We start from the raw sequence: 18,331 nt of genomic DNA, 5'->3' as shown, positions 1-18,331 counted from the left end.
TTATATTATTGGTCCAAGTTTCCCCTTTTCTAGCTGGACGTCGCCTTGGCTGTTTCATATCAAATGTTGTGTTGCTTCAATACAAAATGCCTTTTGAAATGTATAATATCCATGTCATATGAGTAAGTAGATGGCATCTTTCTGTCATTCAACACAGAATTATTTTGTAGTTTGACTGTTATGACTTGGTGTATCAATGTCATTGAAGCACCAAATCTATTCTATATTTACTGTTACTTTTTACTGAAGTAATGCATTTGAAATAATTCAATAATTTCATGCCTTAGTGTGAGAGAATGACAGAAATGCTATTTTGCTGAGTACCCACTATCTATCACTGCTCGGTTTCCATAAATCAGCGTCACAGTCGATCCATCCCGGTTCCTTCACATTCCATGCCATTGTCTCATCCATCTGGTGGAGTCCATGATCTCGCCGTTCTCCCTCAGCGATGGCTGTATCTGTGTTCTGTAAGTTTCGAAGGAGAGCTTCGCTTTCATTATGTTCTGCATGGCTGTGTCAATTTGTGAATCTGTAAGAAAAAAAAAAGATCCTACTGAAAAGTTGTACTTTCAGCGTTGAAGATGGAATCGGAAAAGCAAGACAGTGAGCAGAGCGAGTCCATGAGCCCATGCAGCATCGGCTCTGACAAGCGTGCCGAAGACAGCGCCGAGCCCCAGATGCAGGAGTTCTTTGCTGGGGAAAGGATGGTTCCGGAGAGTCCCACCATGGACATGCCCTGCTTTGTTCCTGCAAGTACGCCAAATCAAGCCAAAGAACCGACACGATCAATGACCCTGCAGCCTACGTATGGAGAACCCATAACCGTATCTGAGAAGCAGCCTTCGGTGGAGTTGGTTGAATTCACCACCATCATCGAACCTTCTGAATTCTCTCCTTTGGAGGTCAAAGCCCATGGAGGAGATGCCACGATGGAGACGCGTGACAAATCTGGGATGTCAACGTATTTTGAAACCTCTACTGTGGATGTTGACGAAGCTCCACGTAATAGAGCAGAAGGTTACTATGAACTGAGCACAGTTGGAGAGGAGAACACTGAAACTGATTCTTTGACCCAAGAAATCAGCTACAGCACCCTTGCTCAGATCCAGGAATTGCCAGGAACCAATAAAGGCTCAACAGAAGACACCAGGAGTTTCTTGGCTCCTGACAGGAATAATGATTGCAAGTTGTCCCCTGGCAAATTAGCTTTAGATCAGAGGAGTTACTCCCTTAATATTACTATTGGCGCAATGGATTCCAGTGGGCAAGGCAAACCTAGAAACCTCTCTCCTCTAGCTACGGATATAATGTCCTATACCAGTGGAAGTCTAGATGATACGGCAGACTACCTCCCAGTGACTACCCCCTCTGTAGAGAAACCGTCACCCTTTCCTCCCTTGATCCTGGAGACTGCCGCCTCAGTCACTTCAGATTGTTCCTCTCCTCCACAGAGTTCTGGGCAAGCTACAATATCCAGCCCTCAGCCAGAGTCTCCTGGATCCCCTGAGGACTCCAAGTATTCCTGTAAAAATGGTACAGTTATGGCACCAGACCTGCCTGAAATGCTAGACCTTGGGACACGCTCTAGGCTGGCGTCGGATAATACTGACCCAGAAATCATGCCAAAAAAATCGGAGGCCCCCGCTGAAGTGTTCACTGGTGACCCGATGGCTAGTTTTGTCGCAGGACAATTAAGCCACTCAGTCAGCAAATCCGACAGCCAGATAGAAGAGATGGGCTATTGTGTGTTTAGTGAATATTCAGGGCCCATGCCATCCCCTGCTGATGTCCTAAGCCCTATAGGTTCATCCGCTCAAGTCTTTACCCCCTCGGTCCTTGAGGCAAAAATGGCTGAGCAGGCTAGAAAACAAGCAGTTAGAGACACATCAATGGACGACAAGCACCAGTCCATAGAGGTTGTGGATGGTGACATAAAACTAGACCAAAATCAGACCGGCAAAAAGGATGCAGATGAAGAAAAGGTTGAGGCAGATAAAGTGAAGCTGGATATTTCTGAAACTAAACCTGAGACCATAAAACCAAGCCCACCCACCGAGGCATTCGTAACACCAACTGTGACGGTCACTCTGGAAGAAGGCGGGAGATGTGGGAGCGAGGCCGAACAGCAGCACAGCGGCGACGGTTCCGTGTCGGACACCGAGATTGCAGACTATGAGAGGCAGATACGGAAGTTGGAGATGGAGGACCGTCCTCTCAGCATGGAGGAAGAGCGAGAGCTCCAGGAACTGAGAGAAAAGGTCAAGCTGGTTCACCAGGAGGCCTACGAAGAGGTGGACGCTGAAGAGATGTACCAGTTGACCGGAGTGGCCAAAGACCACATCGCCAAGCCTGCCAAAACCTCCCCAGCCTCGTCTGTTGACAGCGTTATTGATGATGACAAGTTGCTCTCTCCGGTGCTCTCCCCAGCCAAGCGACAAGTAGAAGCCTATGGTTCTCCCAAAAGAGTGATCTCACCAGTGTTGGGTACAAGCAAGGACGAGGCAGATAGAAATCTAAGGGAACAGAAGGAAGCAGAAAAGAAAGAGAAGGATGAGGTTGAGAGGAAAATGAATGAAGAGAAACAGAAGAAAGAAGAAGAGCAGAGAGAGAGGGTGGTAATGGAAGAGAAATCTAAACTTGAGGCAGAGAGGAAGTTGAAGGAGGAGCAAGAAATAAAAGAGAGGGAGATTAGAAAGAAAGAAGAGGATGAAAAGATTGAGAAAGAAATGAAAGCCCAAAGGGAGAAAGGGGACAGAGAACGGGAAGAGAAAGAGAAGATAGCAAAGGAGTTTGAGAAGGAAAAGCAAGAGAGAGAGCAAAGAGAGAAAATAGAAAAGGAAGAGAATGATAAGAAGGAAAAGGAAGAGAGAGAAAAGAAGGAGCGGGAAGAGAAAGAAAAGGAGAAGGCAGAGAAAGAAAAGAAGGAGAGGGAAGAGATAGAAAAGGAGAAGGCAGAGAAAGTAAAGAAGGAGAAGGAAGAGATAGAAAGGAAGGAAAAGGAAGAGATAGAAAAGAAAGAGAAGGAAGAGAAAGAAAAGAAGGAGAAGGAAGAGATAGAAAAGGAGAAGGCAGAGAAATTAAAGAAGGAGAAGGAAGAGGGAGAAAGGAAGGAGAAGGAAGAGATAGAAAAGAAGGAAGTTGAGGAGAACGCAAAGAGGGAAAAGGAAGAGAAAGAAAATAACCAGAACATTCCTGAGCCTAAACCTGCGACAAGTGTTGGGGCGGCTTTGGGGGCCACCGAAACTGTTGTTGGAGTGAAGCTAGGTGAAAAAGATGCAAATCTCACTGCGAAGGATTCTTTGGAAGCGCAGGAGGATGAGGATGATATCGAGGTGTTGGACGGGACCGGGGAAAAAGCTGGGACTTCCACGCAGGCTTGCAAGGAGATCCCAGAGCCCCGTGCGGCAATCGAGTCGGTGGTAACCGTGGAGGATGACTTCATCACTGTCGTCCAGACCATCGATGAAGAAGGAGAGGAGCCGGGACACAGCGTTCGCTTCTCCGCTCCCCCGGAGACTGCAGTCCACCATGTCCCTGGTGCCGAAGAGGAAGAGGAGTGTGTGGAGGAGGCTGAAGAGGCTGAGATGGAGGCTGGCAGTCTAGAGGAGATATTGGATGTCCCTGAGGCCCAAGAGATACCCTCCTCTCCAGATAAGGAGGCCAAGACCACGGAGACAGAGGGACGGACAGAGAGCTACGACAGAGATGAAACCACCATCGACGACTCCATCCTGGACAGCTCCTGGATCGACACCCAAGGTTAGCCTTTTGGTCACTTCTGCTGTGTTATTGGTTTGGCTTTATATATCTTATCACAGTTTATTTGTTTGTCCCTTCCTACCTTCCCTCATTCTTATCATCCTTGCTTCACTGTTTTACTGCCTTTTATCAGAAATTGCATATATTTATCGATATATCTCTGACATTTTGGACTGCAGACGATGATAGGAGCATGGCCACAGAGATGGAACAGCTGCCATTGGCGCATGATGCTGCAAAGACGTCTGACCTGAAGCAGGAGAGGCAGCAAACCAAGCAAGAGAAGGCAGTGAAGACAATGGCTAAAGAGAGCAGGGCCAAGGGCCGCGTGTCCACACCAGAACGCAAGCCTGTGCGTAAGGAACCAGTCTGCATCCCCAGGGAGGAGGCTAAAAAGAAAAAAGGTTGGTCTCCTTTTAGGGACTCTTGAGTCAAATAAATTCACATTAATTGTTTATTTCTTCAGGATGACAAGTACACTTATAGATGAGATATTATGGGACAAGTCCGGTCTTTCCAATGGTGTGAATGGCGTCCTCTGCCTCTTATGACATAGCGGTGATCAAGAAGACAGAGCTGACCAAGAAGGCAGAGACCCGGTCCCCTGCCAGGAGGAGCACCATGAAGCCCTCCGCGCGCCAGACGCGGCCCATCCAGCACCACTCCTGTCCCAGGAGGAGGGTTACAGGTGGGACTGTGGCACGTCAAACTACCAGCCACCACTTCATCCCATACTTCACCCCCAACATCCTTTTATTATTGTGATTTTTGTATCATTATTGTTTTTGTTTTTGTCATTTTTCGTTTCGTGTTGTAACACTTTTTGTTTCATTTTGCATTTCCTGCCAAATAAAAAAGATATTTCCATTCTTTCATCATTTGACTTTATTACATTTTTGGGATATTATCTTCGATCATGTCAATGAAGTAATACCCAGTGCTCTATCGATCATATCAGATCTAGAAAAATCAATGTTAAATGTCCATACACATTAAAATCACCCTGAAATAATGGTCCAAGTTAATGATTTGATCGATACTGAAGCATCAGCTGACCACCTGAGTGAAGATGAGTCAGTAATGGCACTGAAAAGTGCCAGTTATTGAATCCTTGATAATAACCCTATCTTGATACTCCCAGTCCATTTTAAAGAGCTTGCCATGCTTGGTTAAGGTGTGGGTATACAATTATCTATTATGTCAGACCTTCAGCACACACATTCTGGTTAATCACATCAGTTGCCAGGCAACCGGTGTATGCAGTTGTATTCTTTGGCCTGATGAGTCTGATGTTCCTCAGTCAATGAAACAGTTAGCCTGTTATTTCCAATGGATCCTCTGCTTCGACACATGAAAAGCTCAGACTTATAACAACATATTCGTCAATAACAACATATTCTATGTTATATAACACACACCTCCCCCCCCCCCCGGGGGGAGGTGTGTGTTATATAACATAGAATATGTTGTTATTGGCGATGACGTGCTTTGTTTGGTAAACCCTCTCCTGCCGGTGCTCATTTTATAGCCAATGTCGTGCAACCACATTGCCGTGGACAAAATACGCCTAATATCAACTAGATACAAAACGATTCCAGATATGGATATTTGAAGTAGGCATGCATGTAAAAGTGTATGTATGGGTATATGTGCAGTGGTCTACGTGTGAACAGATGTGTACGAAATGACCATCTCACTATCATGCTGTGATGCAGGCCTTACCAACGTCTATCTCTCTGTTGTCCTGTATTCTCTTTCATTGTCTCTTCTTGTCGTCGCTCAGCCACTTCCACAGACGGCCGCCACCCCTTCAGCGTTGCAAGGCAGTCCCTGGACCGAGTGGTGAGTAGTCCCACCGCAACATGCCCATTGGTGGAGAAAACAAAGTGTCCGGCCTTACGTACAAAAAGCTTCACAACGACAGCTTTTCGGATGTCTCAATTGGACAATAGAAAGACGGATGAAAAGAAAATAATGTACTGGTTTTCATCGGGAAGCATTGATGGATTGTGTTTGTTTATGTAATATGGGTGTTAATCCAACTTCAGGCATTTCTCCACCACTTGTACTCTTTCCACATGATGAAGGCTTTTTTCCCCTCTAAAATCACTATACCATACACTGGAATTTTTAACTGAAAATGTATAAGCTCTACCTGTCAGATTGATCCAACCCCACAAGCATTGATTAACTGAGTTGCTGCTCTGAAATTGGAGCTGTTCGCTCCATTTCTGTTATCAATTCAGTCCTGAAGATCCCCTGTCCAACACAATTCCCTCCCCCTCCCACCATCTTCCTACAACCACCTACATTTTTACATCTTGGGAATGACGGTTCTATCCACATCCATTGTTGTTTCTCTTTCTATTTTAATTGCTGTGTCCATCTTTCTGTTATTTCTGTCTTTTGGGTGAAATGGGTCTTACACACATGGAATGGAATGACCACCATACTGGTCATCATATTCATCATCATCCTCATCGTCTTCATGTTCATCATCCAGCCACATCAGTGCCATACTAAACGCTTGCAACCTACAAAGATCCCTGCACTGAAATCACGGGTGGTTAAAAGCCTTCCCCACCTGCCAGCTCGGCCAAGCTCCGCCTCCTCCTGCAAATCACAGTTGGCACAGAACTTAGATAGGCTCCGCCCATCGTCAGCTGAGCCTCTGTTCCCTTTGTCGCATAGAGCCTTAGGCAAGAAGGTAAGCCTTATCAGGGAAGTAGCGGAATGTAGCCCGAAATAAAACTTGGTCATTATTTAGTTATAGTTTAGTTATAGGAGGATTTCAAATTGATAAAACTAATATTTTAGTAATTAATACTTAAAATTGTTGAATCATTACCTCAGGATCTACCTATGCTTTCATCATACTGTTCACGTCAGTGTACATCTTTAACAGTATTTGTTTGTCTTTGTGCGTGTGTGTGTGTGTGTGTGTGTGTGTGTGTGTGTGTGTTTGCGTGTTTCTGTGACAGGACGGAAGGTCATGCAGCCCAGAGCAGCGCGCCTCCGTGCCACGGCCAGCCTCCATCTTGACCCGCCACGGTCGCCACGGCGGCCACGACCAAGAGGAGAGCTCCACCTCCATCACCAGCTCGGGATCCACTGCTCCACGCAGACCCACCTGTGAGCCAGCTGCTCCCCCTCACTTATCCTCCTCCACCTTCGCTTCAGACTAGTGTTAAACGTCATTGGGAAATAGCATTACAATATCAGATTTTTGGCTGTCTGTCTGTCAGCCTTTTTTTGCTCCTGTCTGTCTGTCTCTCACTCTCTCTCACTCTCTCTCTCACTCTATCTCAATCTCACTCTCACTCTCTCACTGGCCCTGTTTTGCTGATATAAGTTGTTTCACAACATATACTGGTTTACATGTGGATACTGTCAACTAAAGATTAACTCCCAGAAATAACTAACTTTACTCTTGTTTGACTCTCCACTCCTCCCCCCTCCCTCTTCCCTACTCCCCCCTCCTCCTCCCCCCTCACCCTCCTCACTCCCCCCTCACCCTCCTCACTCCCCCGCCTCGTACATGAGGCCTCTCTCACCAAATGTATTGAATCCCCTCTTGTTTTCCTCTTGTAGCGTTCCGCACCGAGATGAAGGCCGAACACAGGCTTGGACGCGCCTCTAGCATGTCGGGTAGAGTCTCCATAGCTCATTATCGCTTAACCTTCCATACACCTTGACTATTTGGTTTTCTTTACTTATTATCTAGATCTTATAGATGCTTGCATTTTATTTATTTAAATGCACCCTGAGATCATAACATGAAATGACTAAGAGCAATATGCTGGTCGTAATTGAGGTCAGGGAAAGAACGTTGCAAATCAATTTTTAAAAAATTAGATGATGGTTAAACTTCTCAGACACTTAGTAGTATAATGCAACAGTTAGGGTAAGGGTTAGGATTTTGTATATTTGTATGCAAAATCGCTTATTATAATGCTCACACCCCCCCTCAACATTTTTGGTATTTTATTCTCATAGTGTTTAAATTCTAGTGTTTGACTCCCACTTAAATGGCACGGGGGGACCCCAACATACAACCGGTTAAGTGGGGGAAAGTACTTCACCATTTAATTTTAACATGATGGCATCGTTTTGTTAAACAACAGCAAGAGTCGGTAATGCAACGTGCACGCACAGCCCCCAAAAAACCGCAATGTCATGTCATGTCAAGCCATTTCACTCTGGCCCTAGTTTCTACGAAGAGAGTGAATGTTGATTCAATCTCAGTCCGATGTACTCAAGCCATTACAATAACAAGCTATAATTCCAAGTAAAAAAATGATCACATACAGAAATACATACTATAAAAAAAATTATAATCGATTTTCTAGAGGCCCGTCCCTGAGCGACCCTTGGCGGGACGCCAACAAGCAAGTTGCTGTTTTAAAATCCACCGTGGACCCAAACCCTTTTAGCTAAGCGACTCACTCCTGCACGCCGTTCTCCCATCAGGCCTAGCGCTGGTGCGTTCCCGCTCAGCCCGCAGCGGCCACTCCACCCCCCGCACCGGGGGCTCCACGGCCGTCACCCCCGGCACCCCGCCCAGCTACTCCAGCTCGTCACGCAACCCGGCCACGCCCCGCTCCCTCAGCCTCATCTCCCAGGAGCGCCGGGCGGTGACGGTGGCTGTGGTGCGCACGCCGCCCAAGTCCCCCGCCACCACCCCCAAGCAGCTGCGCATCCTCAACCAGCCGCTGCCCGACTTCAAGAACGTCAAGTCCAAGATCGGCTCTACAGAGAACATCAAGTACCAACCCAAAGGAGGGCAGGTATGCACCCAACCGTCAACCCCCCACCCCCCCCCCACCTCCAATAGAAATATGATGAAACACTTCCTGTTCTGTTCTTCCTTCTTTCTCACACATGCTTATCTGTCTGTTCTCACGTTCTCCCAAAGTCCCCAGCTTCGGTTGTTGCCTGTGGTTTTAACTTCCTACTTGCCTGTTTGTCTGTCCTCTCCGTCGTAGCTTATTCCACCGTCATAGTACTGAGCACCTCCTCCTCCTCCTCCTCCTCACTCATCCACTTTTCCTCACTCTGTTGTTGAGTATTCATCTGACTTAATGCTTAATTATGGTTCCACGTTGACGCAACGCAATGACCAGACATCGCTTCGAGCGTAGGGTTTTAGTGAGCCGACCAATCACAGCCCTTGCTGCTGCGTCTCCTCGACGCAAGGTTACAATTTTTGGGGGGGGCACATCAGGCCCTTTCGGTGGACGCAAGGAGGGTCCGCAAGGACGTAATGGGTCCGTAAACCCCCTTGTGTTGCGTCGACGTCCAACCATAACTAAGCCTTAAGCGAGTAGCTGGTTGCACTTCAGGACCAGTACAAAGAAGAGGTGTTTCTGGTAATTCATCATTGGGACCTTTATACTTGCAGGGCTAGGTGGTGTAGTAGCAATCAGTAAATAGGTGTGGTTCTTCACAGTAATTATTCTACGTTATACGTTTTTATTTAATACACAAGTTTTTTTTATGTACATTTATTTATTTTCACATATATGGTTGAAATATCAAGATTTGGAGACATTGAGAATCTGATGATAGAGCCAAATATTACATCCATACACGGTATAGGTTTTACCGAGAGCATCTGGAAGCCTTTGCCTTTGCCTCTGCGTCTGCTTCATGTGGAGTTGAGGTATCACGATGTGTCGATTCTGATTGGACACGGCTGTAGTATGTCACTATGAGTGTGTAACTTACCAATAGTAAGAGTACGTCTGCTATGACTAATTTCCCAGAACAGGCATTTTTGTGTTGTGTTTGTGTGGATGTGTTCTTGGCAGACCAAACAAGTCATGACAGCATTCTCTTTTGAACAAAGGAGGTGAAGTGCGACGTTTGCAGGCCCCCGCCCCTCCTCCCCTCCTTGCCATGTGAGACCATCCTTGTCTTGCGAGTTCACATTGTGCTTCTCTCTGAAGATTCTGTCGGGCCTCGAGCTCCTCCATGAAAGCCTCTTCCAAGGGTAAAAAATAATGCTAGAACCAATCAGCATTATATGGGTATGGAGTTTCAGTTCATGACGAAAAAGGAGCCCCGCAGTGCGAAGAATTACAAAACAATGGTGATCTCGAGGAAAGTGTAATGTGAAATCGACGGAGCCATCCCAAAAAGACGGGATAAAAATGTAAAAAAGATCACTAAAATAAAGAAGCAATTATTTTACAGGCTTTTATCATAGGAGGAGAAGGTGGAGAAGATGATTTGGCTCTACTTCCAACCGGAATCGGCAAGAGTAAAGAGATCAAATGCGTCACTTGGTTGTTAAATCTGATTGGCTGGCCATTTTTGAACAACGCAAGTTCGTGCCCATATTAGGAAATCAGTTGCTACCAACGCCACAATGCTAATCATTGCGAAATGCAAACTTCGAAATCTGGATGGTCTCACAAGGCTATCCCCCAATCCCCCGACACCAAACGGCCCCTTCCCCCTTGGGTTCCTCACCATTTCCCCAAGTCTCTAGTGTTCTGCCAATGACAAATGCCCCAGGCAATGTTACAATTTTAACATTTAATCTGTTCCCTTAAGGCTTTGGCTCTGTGTTGTTTTGATAGAAAGACCAGAGTGGTCTAACATAACATGAATATTTCAGAGTGCTCTGTAGCGAGCCTCTAGACTCCTAACACTTGACTCTAAACGCCACCTGGGTCTCTATGGCCGCTTTATCTGAAGACCCAGCCCCCTGAGAGGGATAGAGTGGCCTGTCTCTTGCTCCACCTAATGTGTTATACTTACGCATTCACGTTCATATGTGATTCTTAAGCCTTCTTTGGGCAGAAGATTATAAAAAGTCTAGTTGAATAGTATTTTTGTGTGTTTAAAAATGTTACAAATTCATACCATCATTTTGGATAATGTTTCAGTTCTTTAAATATAATAAAATAACCAAGCACCTTTGGCTTAGATCATGTGAATTTTCACTGGATGTGTTTATAAACCGTCGTACTCCATGTCCAAATGAAACCTCCCTCCTGCTATCGACCTGGGATATGCTTGAAGTTCAGTAAATGTCGAGATTAGTTCTTAGTCAAACTTCAGAACAAATGGAATCCAAGTGAACCACACATGATGCAGCAAACTGGTTTATCAAAAGAAAGTCCTTAAATTATGACAATGGATGAGGCTAAATGTCAATGTGTCTGGTTTGATTGATCACTAGGTTAGCAACACCCCTAACCCCTATCCCTGGCTTAAAGTTCCCTCAGTTGTTATGTGTGTGGTGCACATAGGCCCTGTTACAGACCGTTTCTCTCCTTTAGCTAGCCACCACCCCCCCTCCCCTGCCCCAATCAATGACCTGTCCAATGATTGTGCTTGTAGAAGTGCAGGGGCCCCAATCTGCCAACCATGGCCAAACGTGGCGCCTCGTGGATCTGGAAGTCCGTGCTGCGTGTGGTCACGGTCACCCTGTATCTATCGGCCGCACACAGTGTGACCTGGACCAAAGACCCGCTGGTATACCTCAGCCCCTTGCTGCTCTTGACTCACTCCTGACACAGACTTCTTATTTATTATTTATGCTTACAAAATTCCAGCTTGGTGAAGTTGCGAATGGACGCACAGATTTTCATGTTATCTATCGTTTAACATTTTGCTATGCCATAGCCCTGAATGTCCCTTCATCTGTTCACCCTCCCTATGCGTGTACCCCTCCACACCACCCCCACCACCCCCTCCACCACTACCACGGTTCACTAGGCAGCCATCACATCCATCTTCCAGTGTCTGTCAAGAGGCCCATCTCTATCTCTATCTGCATCTCTCCGTAGATGCAGATTTTAAACAAGAAGCTGGACTTCAGCCGCGTACAGTCAAAGTGCGGCTCCAGGGATAACCTGAAGTACACTCCCCGCGGAGGCAATGTATGTACCGTACCATCCCCCCTTGTTCCCTCCCCTCCCCTCCCTCCTCTATCCCTCTGTTTCTCTCCCTCCGTTGAGGACGTGGAGGGCAAAGGGGCTCCCCCTTTTGTCACTCGGCCCTTACATCGTAGTTCCCTGCCAGAAAACCCCTGCCAGCTCCCTTCCGGCCTCCTCTGGCATGTATTTGCAAATTGTTGAAGTGCCTTTAGACAGGATTCCCGCTTAATCTAGCTTCAACATGCCGTTGTTGCCCAGTATAGGTGTGTTAGGTGCCCCCCGTTTAGATTGACGTGCGTATTGTTCCAGCGTAGCTGTCATAGCTTTAGCACTGCCCTGCGAAGTTTCTGAAGAACTCCCATGTGTTCTGGCAAACATGTGTTCAAGTACAGTCAAGACTGTATATGTTCATAGAATATGTAATACATAGTGTTTCTATAATGTTCCTGTTCTCAGGTAATCTGCATTAAAAACTACTTTGCGAACTGCCATTTAAAACGACGTTACTAATAGTTTCTCCCCCCTCCCCCTTAGGATAAAGATTTCAAATGGCGCTGTTCAGAGGCAGTTAAACATGTGTATCTCTGATGTTACGGTTGTCCTCCCCGCCATCCCCCAACATTTACAGTGAAGTTTCACCTTCTTGTTGATCATTATGTTTGGATATATATACCCCTGAGAATTTGACATCTGGTATATGTGTATTCACAGTCTGCTCTTGATGTTCTCATCAACAGCCCCACCACCATGTTTGCAGTCCCTCTATTCTTTCAAATGAAAATAGTTGTAATGCTCGAAAAAAACAAACCAAATCAACAGGCGGTAATCAAAGAAATATGTTCATCAATTGATCATCACTTCTGCACAGATTTGTATTATAGGCTTTGGCACACAGCTGTCATTATCAGTGTACAGCTTTGTTTTGTTTCTATTACTACAGTATGGTTTTCTTTTTCAAAGGACAATACCGCTCTGGGTGATGAAACTACTGTTACCGTCTCTCCTGGCTTCACCAAAACATCCTGCACCAATATCTTTTGTTGAAAAGGAATTCCTTGTAAGGATTCTGCCGGACGGCAGCGAGCCACTGCCAAAGATATAAACAATGGCTATATTTCACCTTTCGTCTTTTGGAATCAATGCACGTTAGTCACTAGGGAGTTTGTTGACATAATCACGTTAGTAAAGACTTAGTGCTATATTTCTAGTGTTTTCGTGGCTGGTGTACACATTCTGCTAATATTGATTAGCAGAATCAGTACATGAAAGCAATTTTGACAAGTGATATGGTTAAATGGTTTTATTGAAGACGGTTACAATGGTTTGATCACCCATACCGGTACTGTCCTTTAACTCAACCATGAATTTCAAGCTCTTCTTCCACAGCACAATCTTCATTTATTTCACCGTGAGGTTTTCCTTTCTCTCTCTCTCTCTCTCTCTCTCTCTCTCTCTCTCCAAAGATTCATGTCCCGACATATCCCGATTTCAAAATATGTATAAAGTCTGTGCTTCAACTTTTTCTGTGTCTGTTTCTCGTTCCTGCTACTTTCAACCACAGGTAGAAGCACCCCATAGTATATCATTGCTGGCTCGGCAGCCCTCGAGACATACTCATACTGTTGGCTTCATATATTATGTCCATTCATTCATTAACTAAAAACATCTCAAATGTTTTGACCTTACTAAACTCTCTGGCTCTCAGGGATTGTATTCTTTATAGACTACTCTGGTGGGCAAACAGAAACTAGAGTAGGTACTCTCTCCTGAACAAAGACCATTATGAGCACTGGGACCTATAACATGATTACAATTCCAAAGCCGAAATGTAATTTCATCTTTCACTTTGTGTGTTACTTAGCATTCCCCATGTCTCTCCTATGGGCTTCCACTTCAGTTGTTATGCCTTTGAATGAGTTGGAACACTTTCAACTTGATACGAGGCTGGAAATGTCGGACGTCCTCAGTGAACTTTGAAAAATCACTCAGACCACAAGGGATTATCATACGTAAAATGGACCGTATCGTGTTCGTCGTGCACCAATTGGATTGTTTATGTCTCACAACGTGTCCTCCCACCACTACCGCTTTGAAACTCATCCTGAGTGGCGGGATCACTGCCGTGCTCAACCTAGGTGTGAGAAACAAGGATACTGTTTGTTTAGTGCTTCAGTTGTGCAAACGTTTGTGGTGTGTGTGTGTGTGTGTGTGTGCGTGTGTGTGTGTATGTGTGCGTGTGTGTGTGTGCGTGTGTGTGTGTGTGTGTGCGTGTGTGAAGTGATTTCCTCCAAGCCTCTTTTTCATTATGTTGTTTTCAGCTCGGTACCCCCCCCCCCCTCACACACACACACATCTTAGTGAGCATGGTTCCAGGAGCGTGGCGCTTTAGCCTCCACGGAGGGGTTCGGTTTAGCAGAGCTGCTTGTCGGCGCTGTTGTTCTGTTTGGTGTTGCTGTGTGTTTGTGTGTGTGTGTGTGTGTGTGTGTGTGTGTGTTTGTGTGTTGGATCACAAGGAACTTAACAATAGTCAACTGTCAAGAACTCAGCTTCTCTCGTTGTTGTTCTTGTTCGAAACACTGAGCGATTTATTGGCTTTCTACTCCAGCAGACATTGTGTGTGACACCTCGGTATGGAGAACAACCAGAGAAACCGTAATGAGGATGTTGTATCAAATAGAAAGCAGTTAAGGACATGTAGATATAGCAGTAATTGCAGCTAGGTCAATGAACCTCAAACATTTCCCTATCTGGTATAACATCTGCATAAGCGCGGAATGCTCGCTCGCACTCTGAATATGTTAGCAAATCTTGCATAAATGGATTGATTCATTTCTCTTTTCAGATCCACAGGGTGTGTGTTGCGACAGAAATACAGCAGCCTTGTATTTAATGTGTGTCATTTCCCTGTAGAATATTTAATTTAAACACTATTCTCTCACTTTTGCGTCCCTGATTGTGTCAATCATTCGTTCACGCTTGAGGTATCCACAGTGTTTATGAGTAATTTGTGTTTAACTATAACAACTGAACTCTTCAGTTAATTAACCTTCATTCAGTTATATATATTTAATGCAATATTATGACAATGGGAAACAAAAAGACGAATGTAACGTTTCCGAATAGTGGGATGTTATTATTCAACGATATATTACGCTGTTTTTTTAATTGTTCAGCCCTTACAGAAGGTTTATATTGAGCAGCAATTATGGCTTAAAACACCTTCATGCTCTCCAAGCTATCTCTGTCACGTCCAACGTTGGAGAACATCATGTGTAGCTTTGAGAGTTTGTATGACCTTATTGAGAACTTCCTTTGGAATCTCCCCTCATCGTCCACTACAGGTACAGATCCAGAACAAGAAGATAGACTTGAGTCATGTGACCTCAAAATGTGGATCCCTGGACAACATCCACCATAGACCAGGTAACGGCCAGGAGAGCATTATTGTGGATGTTTAAATTGTGTCGTTGATTCTTACACAAATTAAATTTCCTTGTTATTCAACCCTTCTCCAGGTATAACACAATGAATGTGACCACACTGCATTTAGTCCCAGAGTTATTTAATGTAATCTTCGTGAACTTAGACCCCATGAATGATGTATTCTATTGTAGTAGAATATATTAACCTATTATATTTAATTTAAGTCATTGGTTTAATTGATAAACCTTTAAGGACCATTGCATAACCTTTAAGGACCACTTCATATTTTTCCTTTTCTTTAATTTTTACCACTGCTAACCAAAATGGTCTTCACTTTATCAGTCCAATTCTCTGCCCACTACTACATTTTTTAAATAAATGATGAGTTAAGCACATGCAAACCAAATCAACATCAATATTTCGGAACAAACCAATATATCTGTGCAACCAGGGCTTTCTAATGTACGGCTCTGCCAATGAATTCACTAAAAGATGTGATGGCAGAGCTGATAGAAGGATGTATTTAAATTTCATGTCAGTACCACCATCTTGTCTTCAGCTAACTAATCAACAAATGAAGATATGGAATTACCTATTAATTAATTGCAATGTCTGGGAGAGAGAGAGAGAGAGAGAGAGGAAGAGAGAGAGGTGGAGGGAGAAGGGAGGGAGGGAGACCGGGATTGCCTCCCAGATGGCTATATATATATATATATATAATATATAATGTCTGTGCTACAGCGCCACCTGCTGGGCCATTTCCAAACCTTGTCATCATGACGTAACACTGCGAAATGCGGAAGATGTCCTTAAGTGTCATTGCATATAGCGTTATATTGCATATATTTCCCCAACAAACACAATTGCCGTGGGGGAATGTCATGGCAGCGTCTGAAAAACAACAGCCTGACCGCTGCAGAATAGGACTTCAGAGCAGCACTGTACAAGAGAATGTACAGTAGTACAGTCATGTCCGCCTAGTCATGACATGGATAGATGTACTGAAGCTCTGACATTTCTAATTGCAATCATTCGCATCCAGAACCAAAACCTTGTGTCGCTGCTATCTATAGTCGTCAATCGATAGTGACCTTGATAGTGTCTCAGATCATTTTCATACACTTGCGCTTTCTAAATGGTTCGCTGGTTTCAGTCTGTCAGTGTGTGTCGTTGATAGTGTGTAACCTTCCTCGGCGTCCCTCCTCCTTCATACTAGGGGGCGGCAACATCCGCATCGAGAGCGTCAGGCTGGACTTCAAAGACAAGGCCCAGGCCAAGGTTGGCTCCCTGGACAATGCAGGGCAGCCCATCGGCCGTGGCCCCTACCTGGTAAGGGCCTCACCCACCCCATAACAACAGACAACCCCCGACCCGTCCTTCTCCATTCAATCCTAAGGTCTCCCCAACGCGTAGAACGATTTACAATTTTTTTTTTATTCAATAACAGAAATGTAAATCGAAACATAGGTCTATGGAGACGTCAAACACAAACACGATTGTGCTGTTTTTGCATTTTGGTATGGGGTTATTCTATAAACTGTACGTTTCTGTGTATACTTTAACTTTATTCCGCCATTTGGACATGAATCTCCAAAATCAATTTGTAAATTGGTTTGCATTGTATGTTTCGCCCTATGGGTTAAACGTATGCTATCACATGCTTTAACTGGGATTGGCTCTTATAGTTACAGTACCTGCTCATTAAAGGAGCATTTCACCGGTGGAGGCATGAATATGTATTGAAATTGGGTCCTATATGTAGTCGAATAATAAAATAAAATTCTAATTTGGTGCCGTCTTGACCGAGAAAAGGCAGAAAGTGACTTTTTGGCGCTTGTGGATTGAACTCCCACGATGCACCACGATGCACAGCTTCGCTGGCCACTCCCGCTGATCTAGATCTCCGCCTATCGGACACCTCGCTGTTCCATCTACCAAGCTGATACCGCAAGACTGCTTGAAAATCATTACACAACATTTCTAGTGAAGAGTATTAGTTGGTGAACTCAGTGAATTGTACTTCAGTTTTATCAACAGCCTCTGTTAGCTTAGCTTCAGACGCTGTGGATGCTAGTTTCTGCTGGTGAAGTCCCACCCACTGGCACTGCTCTAATAGGTCTGTAGCGTCAGTGGGTCCCCCCCCCTATAGGGGGGTGGGACTAGTGCTTGTAGTCTTACGAGAATCCTCCCCTCTTACACTTCCTATTTACTTCTACGCAAAAATCGTCATATTGCGTCATCTTAAACAGGAAGTGTTGGAGATCGATACAGATCTCTCCAGACTCTCCAGAAAATAAGGGAATGATGCACGACCATTCAAAAATATGAGTGGGTTTCTAACGATACAAAGCTTAATGGAAATGGGTGAAGTTTCTCTTTAAGCGTTGATGCGACACACCTGTCCTCCACCTATTGAAACCAATTTGGAGGGGGGGGAAAATAACCCAAAAGCATATTTCAAAGGCCGGCTCAGGGCCTTTGAAATGTGAAACACATTTGATGTGAATGCGTTGTGTGAATGCATTACCTGAGAAACGATGAGCCGGTTTCTCATTATGATCTGATCCCTTCCCTCCCCCTGCCACCACCGCCCTCACAGATCGAGAGCCACAAGGTGATGTTCCAGGCCAAGCCGCGGGACCCCGGCGCGGACATCGTGGTCACGTCGCAGTCGGAGGGCGAGGGTGTCGAGGGGGGGTCCCCGGGGGGGCGGCTGCTGTCCTCCTCCGGCAGCCTCGACATGCTGGAGTCCCCGCAGCTGGCAACGCTGGCCGAGGACGTCACGGCCGCCCTGGCCAAGCAGGGCTTGTGAGCCACCGTAGGTGCACCACCCTTATCCCCCGCCGCCCGAGCCCACCCATGCCCCAATCCCCCCGCCCCCCCCGGCCACGACTTCCACCACCGCTCTTCTTCCGGAAGTCCACTGACTAAAACAGGTATACGCCTCGCGTCGACGAACAAACCCTCCTCCCCGCCAAGATCTGCCGAACCACGCAGCCCACCGTCACTTCTCACGGCCAGCCAGGAATACCCTCCATCACCCCCCCCCCCCCCCCAACACAAACTACAACGCTCTATGATTACCCACAGCTCTTATTTATTAACCACCTGCCACTGCGTCTCCCCTCCCTCCCCATACAAACAAATACACACACACACACATACATACGCCCACACCTGTTAAAAAAGTGAATTAATCATCACAACTACGAGACGACAGGAAGGATCCGCCATCATTTGGTTCCTCTGTTTTCCTA

General features: G+C 45.5%; 1 protein-coding gene across 1 annotated transcript in view; it reads left to right on the top strand.

The window, feature by feature from the left end:
* The window catches only part of map2 (microtubule-associated protein 2), a 35,587-nt gene extending 17,701 nt beyond the window's left edge, over positions 1–17,886 (top strand). Inside the window, exons 6-17 of the mRNA XM_056580391.1 lie at positions 577–3,762; positions 3,942–4,166; positions 4,319–4,450; positions 5,546–5,738; positions 6,454–6,469; positions 6,744–6,894; positions 7,354–7,410; positions 8,233–8,549; positions 11,562–11,654; positions 14,993–15,074; positions 16,291–16,403; positions 17,674–17,886. Coding sequence (XP_056436366.1) covers positions 577–3,762; positions 3,942–4,166; positions 4,319–4,450; positions 5,546–5,738; positions 6,454–6,469; positions 6,744–6,894; positions 7,354–7,410; positions 8,233–8,549; positions 11,562–11,654; positions 14,993–15,074; positions 16,291–16,403; positions 17,674–17,886 — 4,778 coding nt within the window. The remainder of the gene's footprint in view (positions 1–576; positions 3,763–3,941; positions 4,167–4,318; positions 4,451–5,545; positions 5,739–6,453; positions 6,470–6,743; positions 6,895–7,353; positions 7,411–8,232; positions 8,550–11,561; positions 11,655–14,992; positions 15,075–16,290; positions 16,404–17,673) is intronic.
* Positions 17,887–18,331: the final 445 nt, after the last annotated feature.

The sequence above is a fragment of the Gadus chalcogrammus genome, chromosome 20 (genome assembly GCF_026213295.1).
Source record: "Gadus chalcogrammus isolate NIFS_2021 chromosome 20, NIFS_Gcha_1.0, whole genome shotgun sequence".
Lineage (NCBI taxonomy): Eukaryota > Metazoa > Chordata > Actinopteri > Gadiformes > Gadidae > Gadus > Gadus chalcogrammus.
The sequence above is the reverse complement of the archived record's forward strand: the minus strand, read 5'-3'. Positions and strand labels throughout refer to the sequence as shown.